Here is a 19,168-nt window from a genome sequence, read left to right on the forward strand (position 1 = left end):
TAGCCTTGAACATATTTACGTGGGGGAGCTTAGGCTTTGATCCTGGACTCTGGCTGGGCTGCCGTCATGACATCACATGTGATGTGGCTGTGCGCTCTCGATTCGCGTAGATCGTTCGTCACCCAAGACAAGACAAAGGCGAATTCCCAAGCGCGCGCCAACACCTAAATCGCCATCCCTCATTTTCCTTTAAGCTGGGCGGCCTCTCGTTCCAGACTAAGGTAGTTAAATAGCTAAATCCCCATCTGCCGCATCTCCGAACAAGGCGCCCCCATACATACAACAAAACTCCAAAATGTTGGAATACTTGACATACAAAAAGATCAAGAAGAACAGAGCGGAGAAAGCGGCTGCTGCTGAGGAGACTGCGAAGAAGACCGAAGCTGGATCTTCGGTAGACCCATCCTACGGACATGTACCGGATTTCAGCAACGATGCATCTCGTGCATCAGGTCATCAACACAGGCGGCGAAGCACGCAGCACAGCCTCAGCTCCAATACTCCTCCTCTGAGCCCAGTCCTCGACCGCGATGATGAGGCATGGCTGCAAAGTATCCTGGAAGACGATGGTCCAGCTCCGCCTCTGCCGCCACGCATCAATACCCCTCAGATCGACCTCTCGTCTGCATCTGAGAGTGAGATAGAGGCGGTAAAGGCTCTACAAGAACCCAAGAGTAAAAAGGACAAGAAGAAGGAAAAGAAAGAGAAAGAGAAAGAGAAGCACGACAAACAGCCAAACCGTCTAACGGCTTTGTTCACGAGACATAAGAAACCACAGGATGGTCTTAAGCCAGAAGATAACGTCGCGCCACCGGAAGCCGAACGTGAGGAGCAGGACCTTGGTAACGTTCTCGACCGTCTGAACCTCCAAGCAAAGAACAACAAGATCGTTTCTCTCTCCAACGAGTCATCCGAGCTCCTGTCCCGTTTCACCCAAGTATTCAAGGATCTCGCCAATGGCGTGCCGACAGCATACGGTGATCTCGCAAGCCTAGTTGAAGACCGCGATGGTGCCATCAATCGCGGTTTCGAAAAACTGCCTTCATCTCTCAAGAAGCTTGTTACCCAGCTTCCAGATAAGCTGACGTCCTCCCTGGCGCCTGAGCTTCTGGCAGCAGCAGCAGAAAGTCAGGGTCTGAAGGCGAATACGGAGAAGGGCGTTAAGGATGCCGCTATCGACCTCCTCAAGCCATCCAACTTAACCGATCTGGTCACGAAGCCAGGGGCTGTCGTTGGTATGCTCAAGGCTATCGTCAACGCATTGAAGGTGCGATGGCCTGCATTCATTGGTACAAATGTTATATGGAGCGTTGCTTTATTCTGTAAGTATTGCTACCCAAACTATTCATACATTTGCTAACCCTTGATAGTATTGATGTTTGTACTTTGGTATTGCCACAAGAGAGGTCGTGAGGTGCGACTAGAGCGAGAGAAATCTCTAGCTGAGACACCTGTTGATGGCAGCGATCGTATCGAAGAGCTTCCAGATGACCCTCTTCTTCCCGGGCCAGAGGCAGCGGCGGCGAGTCGCAATGCCGACAGGGCAATACTTGGAGACCCTGTTTCCCCTTTGTCTGAGCCATCCCCGATTCCTGCTGTAGTCGAGCCAGTCTCGCCAGAGGAACCGGTTCGTCGTCGCTGAGACAGTGCCTGGACAGGACTTCCGTTTGTAAGCAGGTTGATATATGGTAACGAGCAGTATTTACGACATGGTTTATGACGAAATGAGAATGGAGCCTCGGGGCAGTGCGATACCAGCCTTTACTATTGATGGACATGGTATGTATAATAAACTTGATTTCTGAATTTTCACAGTGGGTATCTTTTGTAGGTTGAAAGGAACATCTCTAGAGGCTTTCGTAGTTCAGCTATCCGACATCATTTGGATAGAAAGAGACAACATGTATTGCGATGCTTCAATCGTCTTGAACCACTTCTTTGATCTCTTCTCGCCCAGAGGCCATGGCGACAGCTTCACTCTTGTCGCTCACACCTTGGCGATCTGTCGCCCCACCCCCATCTTTGGACCAAAAGTCCACCTCATCAATGATGTCCCAGACAATATCCTCTGCAATTTGGTCAGAATAACGCTCGCTCACAGGGTGCACCTTGTTCAAGCGAGCGTTGCCTGACCAGACCTTATCGGGTGTACCTTCGGTCTCGGCTGGAGGAGGATACCAAAAGTCGGGGCCGAAATTGACCTCCACAGCGCCTCCATGGAAGACACTTACGGCAGGGTAATATCCGAGCATGCCGTCGTCAAGGCCTTCGCGACCGCCAACTTGGCCTTGAGGACGCGAAGCTGGTGGAAGGAAGCCAAGGAGGTTCTCGAACGGAGTTCCCATTAAAACACCATTCCTGTATACGCGGATGCAAGAATTGGGAAGCGTGCGGAGACTTGGAAGGGGGTGATTAGGACCAGGTTCTTCTGAAGAGCCACCGCCAGCCCCTGTCGGGTTCATAAGATCTTCCAATTCTTTGGCGGGGGAGTACTCGCTCTTCTCGAAATAAGTATGAGATTTGAAGCGTATGGGATAGCGATCGCGGACAATGTTGTGGCCTTCAGCGGTGGGCGCAGGTTCTTCGTCGGTTTGATCAACAACTGGATTATACTGTCCAGACATGATCTTGCGGTGCAGATGTTCTGATGGAAGCTGAATCTCGAGGCCGATGATATCCCCCTCTCGAATGCCTTGCCCGGCAGGAAAGAATTCCTTAGGACGGGACATATGTACCTTTTCTCCCGCGACGTCACGGAGGCCATAACTGTAAGCATCGAACCCCACAGGCGCATCAAGCGATGCCTCTCGTCTTGCCCAGCCCACGCGTACATGCTTGCCTCCTTCTGGCTTGGACTCTTCATCTTTTGGTGGTCGAACTCCTTGTGTGATTTTGCACTCCCAGTACCATCTGCCCTCCCTCACAGCCACGTTCGCCCTTGCCATGCGAAATCCTTTGTCGGTTGTGACGTGACGAGCCGACTTATCAAAATAAACATGCCCTGCTGAGTCCTCGAAGCTCAAGTGGGGGCCATATGGCTCTGGTTCTGTGCTTCGGTAGTAGATCATGGACGGGAAGAGAGGATCGGCGATGCAGGGAGTATACCGGAAGCTCTTCTTATTAGAGACACTTTGACAGTTAGCATGAAGGTATTTATCGGATATAGTCTTAGCTTACTGATCCGATGTGTCAAAGAATTCGACCGTTTGGCCATTAGGGGCCGTGACCTCATGATGTGCCGTCATGACAGGACCTCGAGGAGGGTTGAAGTTGGACAGTTTAGGCTGCCCCAAGTTGTATCGTAATGGGCTCGACTCGCTCTGTTTCTTCTGTGGCTTTGACTTTGGTTTTGGATCAGGTGTAGCACGAACACTATCGCTTCCTTTGGCCTCGCGTTTCTTCAGAGTATCCTTCTTTGCTCGCGCAGACTTAGATCTAGAATTTTGAGCAGCATCTTCGGGTGCCAAAGAGTCGGAAGGCCTGACTTCGGGGTTCAGTGGCGAGGGAACGACAGGACTGTGACGGCCTTCTTCAAGGGGGCGCTTTTGAGGAACCGAGGACAAAGGAAGAGTGGGTGTTGGCTCTCTCTTGGGAGAGCTCCCAAGCTCGGGCGCCATGACGAAAGGGAACGACTGAGGCGTTCGCGATATTGCATAGAAGTAGATAAAGGTACGGAATTGATGTCGAGTGACGCGATGCGACGCGACGAGACAACCAAACTACTAATGCTGATCGTTCTTGGAATAAAGCTAGCCAACTGATCGATAACTAGCCCTGCGTTTGAGCATGAGCGAGATAAGATAAGATAAAAACGAGAAAGTGAGTTCAAGCCTCGGCTGATTAAGAATCGAATGGAGAGAACAAAAAGAGGGCCCGATCTCGGCCTAGCGTGGATTGGATCTGAGTCGGTCAGGGCACCAGGACGGCGATCCCCTGCGCAAAAATCCGACCAGCGGTGCCAAGAAACGAAGAGGAATTTCTCCGTATTAGCTGAACCAATCAGAGACGACTTAATGTAATCCAACGCATTTCAGGGGCGAAATGGCAAAGTTGACAGAGCCGCGGTGAGGAAGAGGGGCCTACTAGAACGTCCTAATTTAAGCCTTTCTCTTGGTTCCTCCACTGTGACGACACGTTGGGAAGGGTCTTTTCTGCAGGTTTTCTGGCGTGACGAGATCTGGAGAGTTTGAGAGTTCAGGTTTGTGAGGCATAGATCTCTCACGTGAAAAATACGAACGGTACTCAGCATCAAATGGTATCCATGCAGTCGGAAACGGCACCTTAGGTTCAAGAGCTAAGAAAGACACTAGAAACGAGATGAGAGTGTCTAGATCAATTCGGTTGTTTTAACCCCAACCCACCAGCGGCCGTCGTTCCATGCTGGGGCCGACTCCCCGTGAAATCGCATCATGTGTCTGTTGAGTCTCGTCTTGCTTCTGGTTTGTTTTTGCCTTTGCACGTCACTCCCCTCCTGCCTAAGGACGAATTAGACTTGACTGCCACTGAGGGGTACGAGAAGAAGAGAATAGAGAGAACAAAGTCAGCGAGTCTCTCTGCTGGGCCCCATTTAGGCTCATGCAATGCAACGCCAGCTCCCGAGACCCGACAACCAGTCTCCAATCCACCATAACTAATACCAAACAATCTGAAGGGTAGAAGGCAAGGCAAGGCAAGGCAGAGCAATCAAGAAAGCACAAGCCCAGATCCAATTCCAAGACTAAGCCCCAGCCCCATTGGATAGATCAGGCCTTGTCTGATCATCAATTGCAATCACCTTACCTACCTACTCTGCCCAACTTTCACTGCCATCTCTTTCTGATCTGACCTGCGCCTCAATCTCAAACCAGACGGAATTGGTCGTCCATCTGTTTTATTGACTGTCATCTCCGAGTTCTCACCTTTGACCTCTACCTTTCCCTTCACCTTTACCCCCCCACCTTGTCCTCTCTTGGTCTCGGACACCCTTCCCCCGGGGTCACCGTCCTCTCCTCCACCGCCATCTGCCATCTGCCGTCTCATTGCCGTCGCTGGTTATCGATCTACGGTATCTCACGCGCGCGTGCACACACACGCAAACATACACCCTGGTCTCTGGTCTTGGCTCTGCTTGGTCACCAAATTCACCTTCCACCGTCCCAGCCTGGTGGTGCCGCAAAACTTGGGAGTCTTACGCCTCAACCCATTGACGAAGTCCTCCCCTGTTATTCGCCAAGCACCACATTCAATTATACCTTGCCTAGGAACGAGACAAGGCGTGTTCCGTCCCGTCCTGTTCTGTCAGTGTGTCCTGCACTTCGCTTTCGGCCGCCTTTTGTTGTCTTACCAACACCTGTCATTGCGTAGTCACAGATTCATCACCCTTGCACATAGTCTACTTTCCCTTCCGCCTTTTTGGTTTGGTTGATAATCTTTGTTATCTCCTGTCCTTGGTTATTCCCTTCGTCTTCTTTACTACACACTCCGCACATCCTTGTCCTCTCTTCTCCTCCCCGCGGCTGTCAACTCCTCAACCTTCTTCTTTGGTCTTCTCGGCCTTGCAGTTGCGCCGGTCCCAAGTATCTGGTCGCTGTCGCGTCACTCTCTGACACCTGTCGTCTGACCAATACATTGCTTCCCGTTCGATCGGACTCGATCCAACCTTCGATTGGTCCTGTTTACTAGGTCAGCTGCCTACGCATCTACGTCCCTTTGTACCCTGGCGACTTGTTCGACTCGTCTGTCCACCAGCAAAACTGGCAACTTGACGATACATATCGCTGGACTGCAGACTGGGCTTTGCACTAGGTACTTCTTCAGCATTCTGACTTACACCTCGCATCGAGCCAAGAAAGTATTGCATTTGTTTGGCTCGTTTCGGTGCCTGCGAACTCTTAGTTGCGGAACCCGGCTCCGGCCTCTCTCCGGATTCGCCTCCTTGCTCGGCCGGTTCGAAACCACTTATCAATCCGCTGCAGCCGATTACGAGTCGTGTGAAGGACTTTCTCTCCCATAACCAAATTTCAATCTTACTCATCCTCGACCTATACGACAATCAAATCAACCTACCGACCCTCGATATCAACGCCGATGAATGCTATAGACTTCGGTTTGTAACTGACCCGTCGCACTCCAACCCAGACTATTGAAGTACACCCATTCGATTCATCTGAACCATTGTCGTCTTGCTTCCCTCGATACTAGCAGCCCTACCTACGGGCATGAGCCAAGAAACCCAAGAAACGGCGCTGTATAGCCATCAGCGTGAGACGGGTTCGGTGCGAACTGCGCTGCCATCACGACCAATGTCCTCGAAACCAAGTGATAGCTCGACTGTTTCTTCTCAGGAGCGGACCAGACTCCCTACCGGCCAGGACAACCGCGACCACCAACATAGACTAAGTGGGAGTCCGTCTGGCCCTAAGACAAGTTCAGCTCCAGGAAACATGTCAAAGCAACAGAGTCCTGGGTCAGAGCATGGTTCAAAAACAAGTCCGCCACCTAGTGGCAGCCAAGGACAAGTTTGCAGGTAAGTTAACTACCCTTAATTCTACGGCAATCACTCTGCTTATACCGATAATAGTAACTGTGGAACCACCCGGACCCCTTTGTGGAGGAGATCACCTCAAGGTGCTACGATTTGCAACGCCTGTGGCCTCTATCTGAAAGCCAGAAACGCCTCTCGTCCGACTAGTCTCAAGCGACCACCAAATGTTGTCCCTGCAGAACCTCCTCGAACTACCGCACCGAAGCCCTCTGCAGTCACAGGTCCAAAACCTGCGTCAAATGCGACCTACATATCTGCTGATCAAACTGGAGGGACTTGTCCTGGAGGTGGACGTTGTAACGGAACGGGTGGTGCAGAGGGCTGCAATGGATGCCCTGCCTATAACAATCGTGTTTCGAAAAGTGCCAACCTAGGTGGAACGCAGAAACGACAGAGTTGCCAAAGTCGAAGTGAAAGTACCAAACCGGAACCAGTGCCTCTGGATGTCAATGCCCTGCAAAATCAACAAAATTCGAATGCCACGGTTGTGATTGCATGCCAGAACTGTGGCACCACTATTACGCCTCTCTGGAGGCGTGATGAGAGTGGCCACACCATCTGCAACGCTTGTGGTAGGTATTACGCGTTTAGCGTTTGTCAAACAGTATTTGTTAACAGCCCTAGGTTTATATTACAAGCTACATGGTGTCCACCGGCCAATGACCATGAAGAAATCGACTATCAAAAGACGAAAACGAATTATCCCAGCTTCGCAGGATGAGGAGATGGAAGATGCAATGGAGCCAGCTGAAATGCAAGGCCAATATGAACAAAATGCTGAGAAGGGGTCAATGAACGAGGACGGATCTGTCAACCTGGGTCTTCGTCGCCGCCCAGACCATCCGCTCACGATCGAGCCTCAACCGGTTATCCGACCTACAAGTAGAACAATATCGCCACTGCCTTCGACCTCGGATCTAGCTGCGTATCATCAGTCAAATAACCCACGTCAGTATACCGGATCCCTGAACGACGATAATCGACTGGCCCCCATGGCGTCTATGTCATCAAACAACGACAGGAAAACATCGCTATCCCCTGCCTCGTTTCTGTCGCCAACTCGAAAACGATCCTTCTCTACCACTGAAAGTGAAGCATTTGCCTCACAAGAAACTGGACAGGAGAGCTCGAAACGAATCTCCTCGATCAATATTAAATCGATACTGAATCCATCGACGTCAGCCACTACTCCCCCCAATTTAGGAACAGGAAGCGACGACGGCGACTATTCCTTACCTCCCATCCGATCACCTGGCAGTACCATAGCGTCAGCACCTAGTCCCAGCACCTTTTCCAACCGGGATAACACGCCAGGTGCTGGCCCGCGTGATTTCGATACTGAAAAAATAAAGGCTGAGCGTCGAGCAGCCTTACAACGCGAAGCGGACAAGATGCGAGAAATGCTTGCCGCAAAAGAGAGAGAATTACAAGAACTTGGACATGATTAATGAGTAGGATCCACGATAAGACATCAACGATTTATGAGGTACCTCTTGGTCAGCAAGGTGTCTTTGGACGCGAAATTTTAGTGAATGGAAGGCGAGTTAGGAACCGGCGCATTTTGGATTTCACAGCACACACGGCCTTCTCGGATGGGTTTCAGCTCATGAAGCTGGAGTTATTGCTGTTAAGGAGCATGGTGTTTGACATACGTGTCTGGTTTGCTTTCTTTCTTCTCTTCTAAAAGCTATTGGAAGGATTATACAGAACTACTGGCTTCGGCCAGCGATACCACTCTATCTCTCGAAAAGCACATTGTTTACGCTACGGAAAATGCACATATAGACAGGGTCAGGCTGTATGTATCGCAAGATAGTTTACACGAGCCAAAAAAAGAGAATGCGGTGTCGCGTTGAGCGACTGTGAGTTGACAACTTGATCAAGTATCAGCTTTGAGCCTCCTTTCCGCTTCCTCTTTGATTTATTTATTGTGATAACGACCTTCGTTAAAAAACAAGATTTTTTGATAGAATTTGCGTAGTTTTCCGAGACATAAAGTCCACTCTATACATGGTTTGCGAAGGTGCTCGCACAGTAAAGCATCCATTGTGTGGACATCATAGCGTAGCACAAAGCCCCGTGCTCACTACGTAGGCGCTCAATGCGTACATAGCCCAAACTTGACAGGCCATGGGGGATAGAATATAAGTTGCTGCAGTAATGAACTGATCAGAAAACCGGAGCTGTCTTGTGATCACAACGAAATATGATGCCCTCAAGGATCATGAAGTGCAAGCCTTGTTGGTAAGGCTGATCCATACAAATGTAACGCTGCGGAGAGAAAAGCGTCGAACTCATTTACCACAGACAGTGACATTATCACTTGAGGAAACAAATTCCAAGACTACTTAAGCAATGCAATGGGCTATCAGAGCGGGAGAAAAAGTTTTTTTAACCATGAGAGAAGATTGAACGACGGGTAAGATAGCAAAAGGTGCCCTCACAGCTCATATTCTTGGAATCAATGTGCTAGATGTATCACCACTAGCATGCCATTCATCTACCGCAGTGCATAGGCAATTCGTGATATATCCCTTGCAATCAACCATATAAAACACCTGACGTGGAGTAGTTGAGCATTGGCCCATGTAATTGCAGCGCTCAGGGAGGGGATAGAGCTGTCGTGAAACTATGGTGGCTAACGTTCATGCATACACTACGTCTTGTAATAAATTTCCTATATTAGAATTGAGATTTACTTGCATCAGTTACGGGTGCCTTATGGTGGCCGTTCATTGCCGCGGGATGAACTGGACTGACTTGATGTGTTCCCTGCTGAGTGTTCAAACAAGGCGGGATATCATCAACATAGCGTATGGAATTATGATTGAACAGTACATAAAAAACAAGTAACCTATTAATAAAACTTTGGCTTGTTGATTTCTGCGTGGCTCGCCTAAGCCCGAGTAAATCGCTGTCAGTCTAGGTGTTCGGGAGGGTTGGATTTGGTCGCTATATGCTATATTCAAGAGGAGGAAAGCCTTGAAGATGTTGCGGTAGTATTACTAATAGACCGATACGCATCGAGTGAGTTGTGTATGTAAATGATTTCACTCGATATGAGGACTCGACCCCGTTCAAGTAGTCACTGTGCCTTCAGGCTTCGTCCCAAGGTTGTGTGGATGCCCTTAGAAATCTCTGCCAACCTGGACAATACCAGCAACATCAATTCCAAGGAGAAGATTACAAGTTATAAGCGACTGATACTGAGATGAGTTTGATGTCGATGCCTACCTTGATATATGGATATACAGGAAACCCAACAGTTCACTGATAGAACAAAACACCACGAATTAACTTCGATATGAGAAATGACCAAGCTAGATTAAGCATATACCTAACAGCTGCCTGCAATCTTTTATATTTCAGTAAGGTGGATGATTCTTTTTGCTTGAGGAATAATGGGTTGAGGACCAGTGTTTTGTTTGAGCATATAGCCCAAAGCAAGACCAAAGGTGAACCGGCATCCAATAAAAAACCAAAAAGGTAACCGATCAATCTGTCGAGAGACACTTGGATTCATGTCAACGGGCTAGGGCAGAAAACTGTTCGGCCATGCGAAAGCCAATAGGTCTCTGAACGGCTAAGGTAGGTAGACATGTTGTGATATTGCCCAGCAACATTGTTCGGATCTTGCCGTATATGCATATTGAGCTAATTTAGACTCGCGGCATTTGCGGAGATCTAGATGTTTTGCGTGTCTATCTCCGGTTGAGGATCCGTCCGATCAAGATAATCAGAGGATCTCCAAGCAAACGCAAAGAGCTTTGATATGGTCAGAGTTGTATGCTGAATTGAGCAAAAGTTGAACGTCCTGGCGTCGGTTCTTCAGCACCAAAATGTTTTGTATTCTCTTAGAAATGCTGTATACTCACTGCTGCACACCCTCATGGGCTCCTGTTGAGCTCCGTGATGACCGGTGCCGGTGCCGGGGTGGAGCGCCTCCGGAGACTCCGTCCACGGTGAGTCGCAAACCACAGGCAGCTGCTACTGTACCCGTTCTGCCTGCTTTCCGCTGCATTTCCGCTGTGCAGGTAGGCGGGTTCGCCTAAACCAATGGCGCCTTTCTTGCCCCAGGATTTGATCACTCACCTACACCAAATCTTGCTCATATCAATCGCAATCCTACATTCGCACAGAAAAGACATCATCCAACTTTTCTGCTTACCAATACGTCAGATGATAAGACACAACGTCGTGTTGGAGCAGGGAAATATCTTGAGTGATCTGCGATTTGTTACCCCAAAGCTAAGGATGCTGTGTGTCGGTGGCTGATTCTAAAATCTCACCGACAAGGCAGACCAGCATGGTCTTTATTTTTTTTCTCTCCGATAAACCGTTTCTTAGAAAGTTCCAGTGCTTTCTAGACAGTCTTGAAGTGATACGAGGCATATCAATCATTCAATTATAGCGGAGAATCAAGCATCTGAGCCTCTGAGGACGTGCTAAACCCCACATAGACACTCCGGGGAAGCGCATGCTCGGACTTTATCAGAGTCACGACTCCGATCCGATTGACAATGAGCCTCCAAAAGACATCACGGATGATATGTATTGTCATATAAAAGTTCTTATTGCGAGGCCAAAGACCCATGCGAAGGCCGGTCTCGGGTCAAGACTTGGGTCTAACGAGACGCATCCGCATGGATGGCTACGCCTTGCGAACTACGAGAAGCGGAGCCCAGCCTATGTTGACCGTGTCGAGCTGACACTGTACGGGCGAGACAATGATTGGACACCCATACTGTTGGCTCACCATATGCGGAGGAGCTGGAACCATCCTACAGTGTTGGAAGCACCGTCACTCCGCAGCTTGTGTGCGTGGGTCCATTGATCAAAAAGATCCATGTCTGTCAATTGAAGGGCGCACGACATGACAATCTGGCTAGACTCGCTCAGCTGGTTGGTGTGGCTGGCCGGCACTCTGCACTCCAACTCCACCAGCCTTTTGGCTTGGTTCACATTCTGGGGGATGGAGACTGCTGACTCTTTCGATGTGCTCCTAGACAGACCGTTACTTGTGCCTAGGTAGTACCTTGGTTGGATTTTCATCTTGAACAAAACTCAGGGACTATCCTCCACTTGGGAGCCTCATTCTTTTCTCTTCACTTTCAGGCTCAACTATCTTGTGTCCTTCTAGCTCTCACTCCAAACGATTCAAGTGGGACCAGGCTGACTGACATCCAAATCTATTCGGTTCATGGCTGTCACCCTTACGCGCGCCTTTCGATTGACCTGAGCCGACATCTCTGCTCCGCATCAGCACTTATCCTTGTGCATCATGTCCAATATGGATGAGATGGAGCAATTTGTCAACTGGGACAAGGCCATTGACGCCTTTCCACAACCCCAGGATGGCAACGCCTTTGCTGGTCTGACAGCTGACAACAACGAGAGCATTGATCTTGTCCTGGAGAATGTCAGTGAAGACGACTTCAGCTTCTGCGCCCTTCAACACTTTTCAGACAACAACTTCCCTCTGCCGGACATGCCCGCCCCAACGATGGACTTCACCACAACCGCTGAAGACATATCTAGTCAATTTCAGTGGGATACACCTCCATCGCCATGCATCAACTGTGCTATGTCTGGCTTCTCATGCAAAAAGATCCGAGAGGGTATGTACAAGGACTATTGCACTACCTGCGTAGCATTGAAGGTCGACTGCAGCTTTGCTGTTGCCCCCGAGTCTATCAACACTTCAGCTGCGCCCTTTGACATCAACCCTTTTCTGCCATCTGGACCTCAGATCTCCAACACTCTCCAGGAGGATAACCAGGACGACTCTTGTCAATCCTCTCGCAATGCCTCTCGCAATGCCTCCGTCAGTGATCTAGGCAACCTGGGAGAAATATTCAACAACAAGGCCGCACCTCCTCCCAAAATTGGAGCACGATTCTCTCGAGAGTCGGTTCGTATTCTCAAGAACTGGCTCTCAACTCATAACCGTCATCCTTATCCTAGTGACGAAGAGAAGGAGATGCTGCAACGCCAAACAGGGTTAAACAAAGTCCAAATCACAAACTGGCTTGCAAATGCTCGTCGACGCGGCAAGGTTCAGCCCCCGCGCTCAACATCACCTCACTACACCAGCTCATGGTCAGGCCCCATGGATATCCCTCAACGCCGAGGAACACCAGCTCTGGAAGCCATGAACCCACTGCAACGTTGGGAGCACTCCCCCCCCGAGAACGAACCTGCGTCCGTCAGTGCTATTGCACGGGCCGTCACCGCCTCTTCCTCTGGAATGTCGTCCGGACTCGACAGCCCTTTCAGCTTGAGCTATGCGGACGATGGCTCAAGCAGATCTATCTGCAACCAGTCATCGGTCAGCAGTTTAGGCACCTCTCACTCCAGTAATGGTTCTCATGGATCGGCCTATTCACATGGATCTCGCAACTCATGGGGTTCGTTTGGCTCAGCCCCATTCAATAGCCACGGACGTCGTCGCCGTCGCCGAAGGGCTTCGGCAAAAATTGGCAAAGAGAAGACCAGCCTATCAGCCCCTCTCAAGACCTTCCAGTGTACATTCTGTACCGAAACATTCAGGACTAAGCACGACTGGCAGCGACACGAAAAGTCGTTGCACTTGTCTCTTGAGCGGTGGGTGTGTTCTCCTCACGGCGCAAAAGCCGTCAACCCTGATACCGGCATCTTATCCTGTGTCTTTTGTGGCGAGGCCAATCCAGACGATGCCCATATCGAAAGCCACAACCACTCTGCCTGCCAAGAGCGTACCCCAGCAGAACGGACATTCTACCGAAAGGATCATCTTAACCAGCACCTGCGTCTGGTGCATAATATCAAGTTTCAGGATTGGTCTATGAAGTCGTGGAAGGTAGCAACGCCTGAGATTCGGTCCCGATGTGGTTTCTGTGGTATCGTAATGGATACATGGACTATCCGTGTCGATCATTTGGCAGAGCATTTCAAGACGGGTTATTCCATGGCTGACTGGAAGGGTGATTGGGGTTTCGATAACCCTGTACTCGAGATGGTCGAGAACTCCATGCCTCCATGTATGAGACCTCTCCAGTATCCTGTAGACAAGTTGCCAACGTCTAACTTTTGAAATAGATCTTATTCATTATGAGCGCACATCCCCGTTGCCATACGTAGCCACTCACTCCCCGCCAGAGTCACCTCGTAATGCCTACGAGTTGATTAAGTTGGAAATGGCTTTCTTCACACGGAACTATCAGGACCAGCACGGACGACTCCCGAACGACGAAGAGATGATGGTCGAAGGTTGTCGTATCATTTTCGCTAGCGAACTGTTATCTCTACAGGGCATCGCGACGAGGCCATCGTGGCTCCGTGACATTATCATGAGCTCTGACACTCTACAACAAAAGGCTAGATTCGGTCCTTTGCGTGGTGCCGCTGAAAACAGGCTGGCATCCCTCAAAATTAACGGCAAGGACAACTTGTTCGAGGAGTGTCCCATGGAGGTACAGCTCCACGAATTTGTCAAGGCCAAGAGACTACTTGGTTTAACGGCGATGGATGATGAACTTCAAGAAGAGGCTTGTCGTATCGTGGGTCGAGTGGAAGAAGTCTCTACACACCCGTCAGAGGCCATTGCAAACTGGCTAATTCGCCTCGCAACATCTACTACGAACTGGCTCGCGCCTTTCCGTCGACGTGCACACCTTCCACGAAGCGAAGACGTGGTGGATCACATTTGCCGTTCAACGGATCCTACATCTATCGACTCAACCATCCACAGCTACTCGCGCCTCGAGCGTGAACTGAAGGATTATCTCATCTTACAACGATCGATGGGCATAGAGCCTACTGACGAGGACCTCCAACGACAAGCTCGTATCATTATATACGAATTCGATGACGGTTGGAACCAAACCGCGGCAGATAACGCATCTTGGCTCGAGGGATTCAAGAACCGTCATCCCGCAAGCAGTAACAGCTCGCCTGCATTTTCCCTTCAGCCTAGTGTCAACTCAACTGTCAGCGGAACCGCCACCACTGATGCGACACTTTTTTCCAGTGACTGTCCTGTGCTTCTGGGATTGGGTTGTGATGACATGTTTGATATGGGCAGCGGCCCTAACTGTCCCGGACCATACTTCCTCAATGATGCGAACTGCTATCGACGATTGGCGAAGGAGCTGAAGCGATGGGTTGCTGGCACTATGTCGGCGAACAACCCTAACAGGCATGTGCCTAGTGATGCAGAGCTTCAGCACCAGGCACGCTGGATCCTATATGACGAGTAAGTTTTCTGGGCAGGAAGATTGCCGAATGTGACGAGCTGACAATATTCTAGTGACGATCCTTGGAATCAGACTGCTGCAGATAATGCCGAATGGCTTCAACGGTTCAAGCGAGACGCCGGTATCCTCAAGACAGATGGTCCTGGGCTCCCAATGAGCGATGGCTGGGCCCTCGAATCTGGTGGTTCGGGATTCGCACCCCCCTATGCTTGCCCCAAGGCATCGCTTGAGCCTTTCCCTGCAGATGCGCAGGTGTCAATGGGCCAGGGTGCCAAGTCACTGCCAGCAGCTATTGCTAACAGCTACATCGAGAAGCTCACATCGCAGGCGGCACGACCTGCTGAGGTTTTTTGCTCGCGAGAGCTGGAGCGTGGTCTTATCAGCTATGTCGAGGATCATGTAGCATGCAAGGGATCCATGCCCACAGACGCCATGCTTCAGACACGAGCGCGTCGGATTCTCGACTCGCAGACGACTCCAGCCGATGATATTGATCTGTTGAGCAAGTTCAAGGATATGGTGGCTAAGAAGGTTCCTCAAGCAGTGGCCGCTCAGGACACCATTGCCAGTGCTCCTGCGATGCCCAGCAATATGGAGCTTAACCTCTCAGATGAGGATGTGAACAATATCCTGCAGGACATGAATTTCGAATTTGATGCTCAAGACTTTGGCGTTGCAATGGAAGGGTTACAAGATACAGGAGGTGTTAGCCTGGATATGGCAGGATTCACGGATTAGGGACCGCTTTATACCATTCACGAAGTGTATTAACGATAATGATTAGACGCATATAACAAAAAGGTGTCAGGTTTTTGAGAGTTTCTAGATACAATATGGGTACGCGGTGGATATTTCAATGGATATCAGTTTGTTTACATAAAAATTGGGAATGGCACAATAATATCACTACATTATCTTCACTTAGCACCTTGCCTACTAGACCAAGTTTCAGGCTGAGTCAACATACGTGATTGATAACAATAGCAGCGATCGTTCGGGCATAAGCGAGGCAATGTCTCAGCCTAGACTTTGGCCCTGAACAAAACAACCACTACAGTAGATGGAAACAGAACAGTGGCTCACATGCACTTCAATTGCATGCGGACGGTGAGAGAGCGCCAACCGTTAAAGATGGGTCGATGACTTCCGAAGACGGCACGGGGCTTGATATCTGACGTTAGACAGTACCTGCCCGTACCTTGGACCAACCTTTATCAAGTAATTGAAAGAACCTAGCGCTATTCTGAGTAAAGTACGTTGCGGTAAGATCCAGTAGGCAACGATGCCCAGATAAAGTAAGAAGGCACAGCAGGAACGGAAGCGACGCATGTCAATTCCATTCAGCGCATTCATTCCATGTTTTTCAACTTCAAACAACCACTTCCACGCGTCAACTTCAGTCACTAAAGACGGAGATGTTGGAGGCTTCATAGACTGCTTTATGAAGCTTGCTCAGAAGACACTTCGTCTTCTTGTCTCTCTGTCAAGATAAAGTGACGCTTGAGTGAGGCAATCAATCAATTAACGGATAGCTTACAGCACGCAGCTTCGCCTCAATTATTGCTGGGCGACCCCGTACCCAATGCCGACTTATCTATGCCACGGGTTTCGATGGCATCGCCGCGACATCCGGATTTTTGTCATCCTCAACGACCTTGAAGACGCAGCACCAAACTGGGTTCTTGCACCTGCTTCGTCTTATTGTATCCTCGACCAGCTACACGCCAAATACGACTTCTTACCTGAGCTCTCTCCACCAACAACGCCCACGCAAAAGAGCATCAGCGCCAAAAATGCCAACATCAAAAAGCAATTCGATCATGTTGACGACGACCATGCTCTCCCGACATCACGTGTATCCGATGCCGAAGATGCCGTTCTTATGCACTCATGGTCACCGGTCAAATTGCTGGAGGAATTCGATGTAGACGAAATGGTGACGGCATGCAGACCATATGCTTATGTGGCTGATTATGTGGTACGAGTCGACCTGAGTGTGGACGTGGCAGGTCAGATGGCCAAGTACTATGACAAAATGGCCGGCGAAGATGGATGGATCATGAAATTAAGGAATGAATTGCAGAAGGGTGAACCCGTGCGGTGGTACGTCGTGGTCTGCGGTGACGATGTGAGAGAAGTCCCTGGCAAGAGTGACGAAGAAGAAAAAGAGGTTGGCTATGAGCAGATAAGGGACGCGGCACAAACGATGGTGCGCAACCGACGAACAAAAGACGCTTTGGAGGGGCTTTCTGATTCCCCATCCGAGTACGACGATGACAACGACCGAGACGAAGATGGAGAAGATGCTCTCACCGTCCTAGATGGCATTTTAGGGGGGGCAGATGGTGCTGCAACACCCCGGCCACTTTCGAGGACATTGCCAGATATCGATATCCCGCTCCAGCCTCAACCTGACCCCAATCGGGCTTCAGTTTTGACAATATCAACAGTTTGGTCCCAGGATGAATCACCTAACGGAACAGCAAGGCAGGAAACACCGGATATTGATGCACCTCTCCAGCCTCATGAACTCGAGAAGAAAAGGAAACCCGTGTCTACAGCATCATCAGTATGGTCTCGAAAAGAATCTCTAGACAATGGACTAGCACTGGAAACACCAGATGTTGAGATGCCGCTTCTCCACCCCGATAATACACGATATTCAGCTTCGACAGCATCAGAGATATATTCTGCATACGGGCAATCTAGAATTGAACCAGAAGAGTTTGCCAAGATACAGTCATCAGTGCAGGATCCCATGAGAGGAGAGATACCGGATGTAAAGCAACCTCTCAAACCAAACGAGCTTCATCCGTCTAGATCTTCAACGCCTCCAACGCCCAAACCTTTGCAACGGCAGCTGCCAGCTCCAACGATCTACAGGCCCGAAAGCTTTATACCCCCTTTCTCGCCTGTTTTACCACCTATGGAGGGGTTTGATCAAGAATCTCCGAGGCTCAATACTCCTAGCAGGACGGAGAATGTCAAGCCCCCAGAGACATCTTGGCCCTTATCATCAGACTCGCCACTTGAATCCTCAGGATCGAGTACATTTCATAATCAAGATGCTCCGTATCCATATGTTACATCAATCATAAATCCAAAGGACAGGCCAGGTACCTATCTGAACGTACCCAAAGAGCTTGTTCCTCCTCGAACACCCTCGCCTACATCGGAGTATTCACCACAGTCACAGAATTTTGGATCGAATATGCCCAAGTTTGAGGGGATAGTGCCACACGCTCCACCATTGTTGGTGTCACCGAACCCAGCACGCCTAGAACAACCAAGTTCTGGCATATTGTATGAAGCTGGTGACACAATTTCCGAGCAGCAGCTACCATCAACACCAATGCCAAATGCCAAACAGGTGGCACTGCCGAATTTAGACACGAAAGCAGCAAAAGAGCTGGTTTCGAAGCCATCAGCAAGTGCCACAACCCCAACATCGGCTCATCAAAAAACAATCAATCCTGTCTTGAAAACACCTCCCAGAAATCCAGCAACACAGCAAAATACACAAAAGTTGCCGAAGTCTCGCTTGCCGAGAAGTGTCCCTAAGAACATTCGAATATCAAATGTACCATTACCGCCAGAACCAGAAATAAAGACGCCTCGTCGCCCGCCTACGCCACCAAAGCCTCGAGGTGCATCGGGAGGAAACTCACAGAAAAGACCACAAACTGCGCCAGAAAAGGGGACGCCATCATCGAAAGCTCATGCCAGAATGTTATCCATGCCGTACCGTTATGAGGCACCCAGCTCTCTGCAAGAACTGGAAAGGGAGGAGCCGATACTAGAGCCTACACCATCTCTTGCTTCTGACTACAATGCGGGTGTCAGTTCAAAACCAAACGCGCCACGAGATTTAGCACGTGGGGTAAGGTTACGTGCACCACAGCCAGTGGCCGCCACGACGCAAAGTCGACAGACTAGTGTATCCACGGAGCATAGTGATGGCCAGGTAAATGAAGACGGAAGGCATCCTAAACAACGAATTGGTCGCAGTCATTCAGTGGCCGAAGGGCTTAAGAAGCTGTTCAGGAAGCCGTCTCATGCTAAGGCAGGCCATCATCCTTAAAGGAAACGGAGAGTAAGCATGAATTGCTGGTTTTGAACTTTCATTTCGGGGTTGATCTTGACTGCAACTTGGAGCGTTTTATTTTGAAGGGATAGGAATTGCTGTTGACTTATGGAGAAACGTCGAACTTTCATAAGTCGTAATATTCTATGATGAGTCGTCATGATGTAAGAGTAACGGAACGAGATTCTTTGACATTGTACAGTATTTGAATGCATAGAGGTTTAATTATGCAGTAGGTGATCTGCAATTAGCAATCAGATTTAACATCTAGTTACAGTGAAATTTTCAGGGTGCGAAATGAAATGAGGGTAAAGCTCCTTTACCAGG

The 19,168-nt window shown here is 49.6% G+C and overlaps 5 protein-coding genes across 6 annotated transcripts; 4 read left to right on the forward strand and 1 right to left on the reverse strand.

The window, feature by feature from the left end:
• Window positions 1-84: 84 nt before the first annotated feature.
• FOXG_06265 (uncharacterized protein) lies at window positions 85-4,648 on the reverse strand. Its single transcript, XM_018384855.1, has 2 exons — window positions 3,178-4,648; window positions 85-3,129 (listed from the first exon to the last, which is right to left on the reverse strand). The coding sequence occupies exons 1-2, from the start codon at window positions 3,615-3,617 to the stop codon at window positions 1,917-1,919; spliced, it is 1,653 nt and encodes a 550-aa protein (XP_018242014.1). The 5' UTR covers window positions 3,618-4,648; the 3' UTR covers window positions 85-1,916.
• FOXG_06264 (uncharacterized protein) lies at window positions 113-4,089 on the forward strand. Its single transcript, XM_018384854.1, has 2 exons — window positions 113-1,322; window positions 1,371-4,089. Exons 1-2 carry the CDS (start codon window positions 296-298, stop codon window positions 1,640-1,642), a joined length of 1,299 nt encoding a protein of 432 aa, XP_018242015.1. The 5' UTR covers window positions 113-295; the 3' UTR covers window positions 1,643-4,089.
• Window positions 4,516-8,479, forward strand: FOXG_06266 (uncharacterized protein). Its single transcript, XM_018384856.1, has 3 exons — window positions 4,516-6,505; window positions 6,560-7,095; window positions 7,148-8,479. The coding sequence occupies exons 1-3, from the start codon at window positions 6,198-6,200 to the stop codon at window positions 7,969-7,971; spliced, it is 1,668 nt and encodes a 555-aa protein (XP_018242016.1). The 5' UTR covers window positions 4,516-6,197; the 3' UTR covers window positions 7,972-8,479.
• A 2,934-nt stretch (window positions 8,480-11,413) lies between these two features.
• Window positions 11,414-15,691, forward strand: FOXG_06267 (uncharacterized protein). Of its 2 annotated transcripts, XM_018384857.1 has the most exons (3): window positions 11,414-13,542; window positions 13,601-14,756; window positions 14,811-15,691. In XM_018384857.1, the coding sequence occupies exons 1-3, from the start codon at window positions 11,805-11,807 to the stop codon at window positions 15,493-15,495; spliced, it is 3,579 nt and encodes a 1,192-aa protein (XP_018242017.1). In that variant the 5' UTR covers window positions 11,414-11,804; the 3' UTR covers window positions 15,496-15,691. The 2 variants fall into 2 exon arrangements, with proteins under 2 accessions (XP_018242017.1, XP_018242018.1); XM_018384858.1 differs by having other exon boundaries at window positions 13,601-15,691.
• A 283-nt stretch (window positions 15,692-15,974) lies between these two features.
• Window positions 15,975-19,164, forward strand: FOXG_06268 (uncharacterized protein). Its single transcript, XM_018384859.1, has one exon. It carries the CDS (start codon window positions 16,340-16,342, stop codon window positions 18,836-18,838), a length of 2,499 nt encoding a protein of 832 aa, XP_018242019.1. The 5' UTR covers window positions 15,975-16,339; the 3' UTR covers window positions 18,839-19,164.
• The last annotated feature ends 4 nt before the right edge of the window (window positions 19,165-19,168 follow it).

The sequence above is a fragment of the Fusarium oxysporum genome, chromosome 2, assembly GCF_000149955.1.
Source record: "Fusarium oxysporum f. sp. lycopersici 4287 chromosome 2, whole genome shotgun sequence".
Classification (NCBI taxonomy): domain Eukaryota; kingdom Fungi; phylum Ascomycota; class Sordariomycetes; order Hypocreales; family Nectriaceae; genus Fusarium; species Fusarium oxysporum.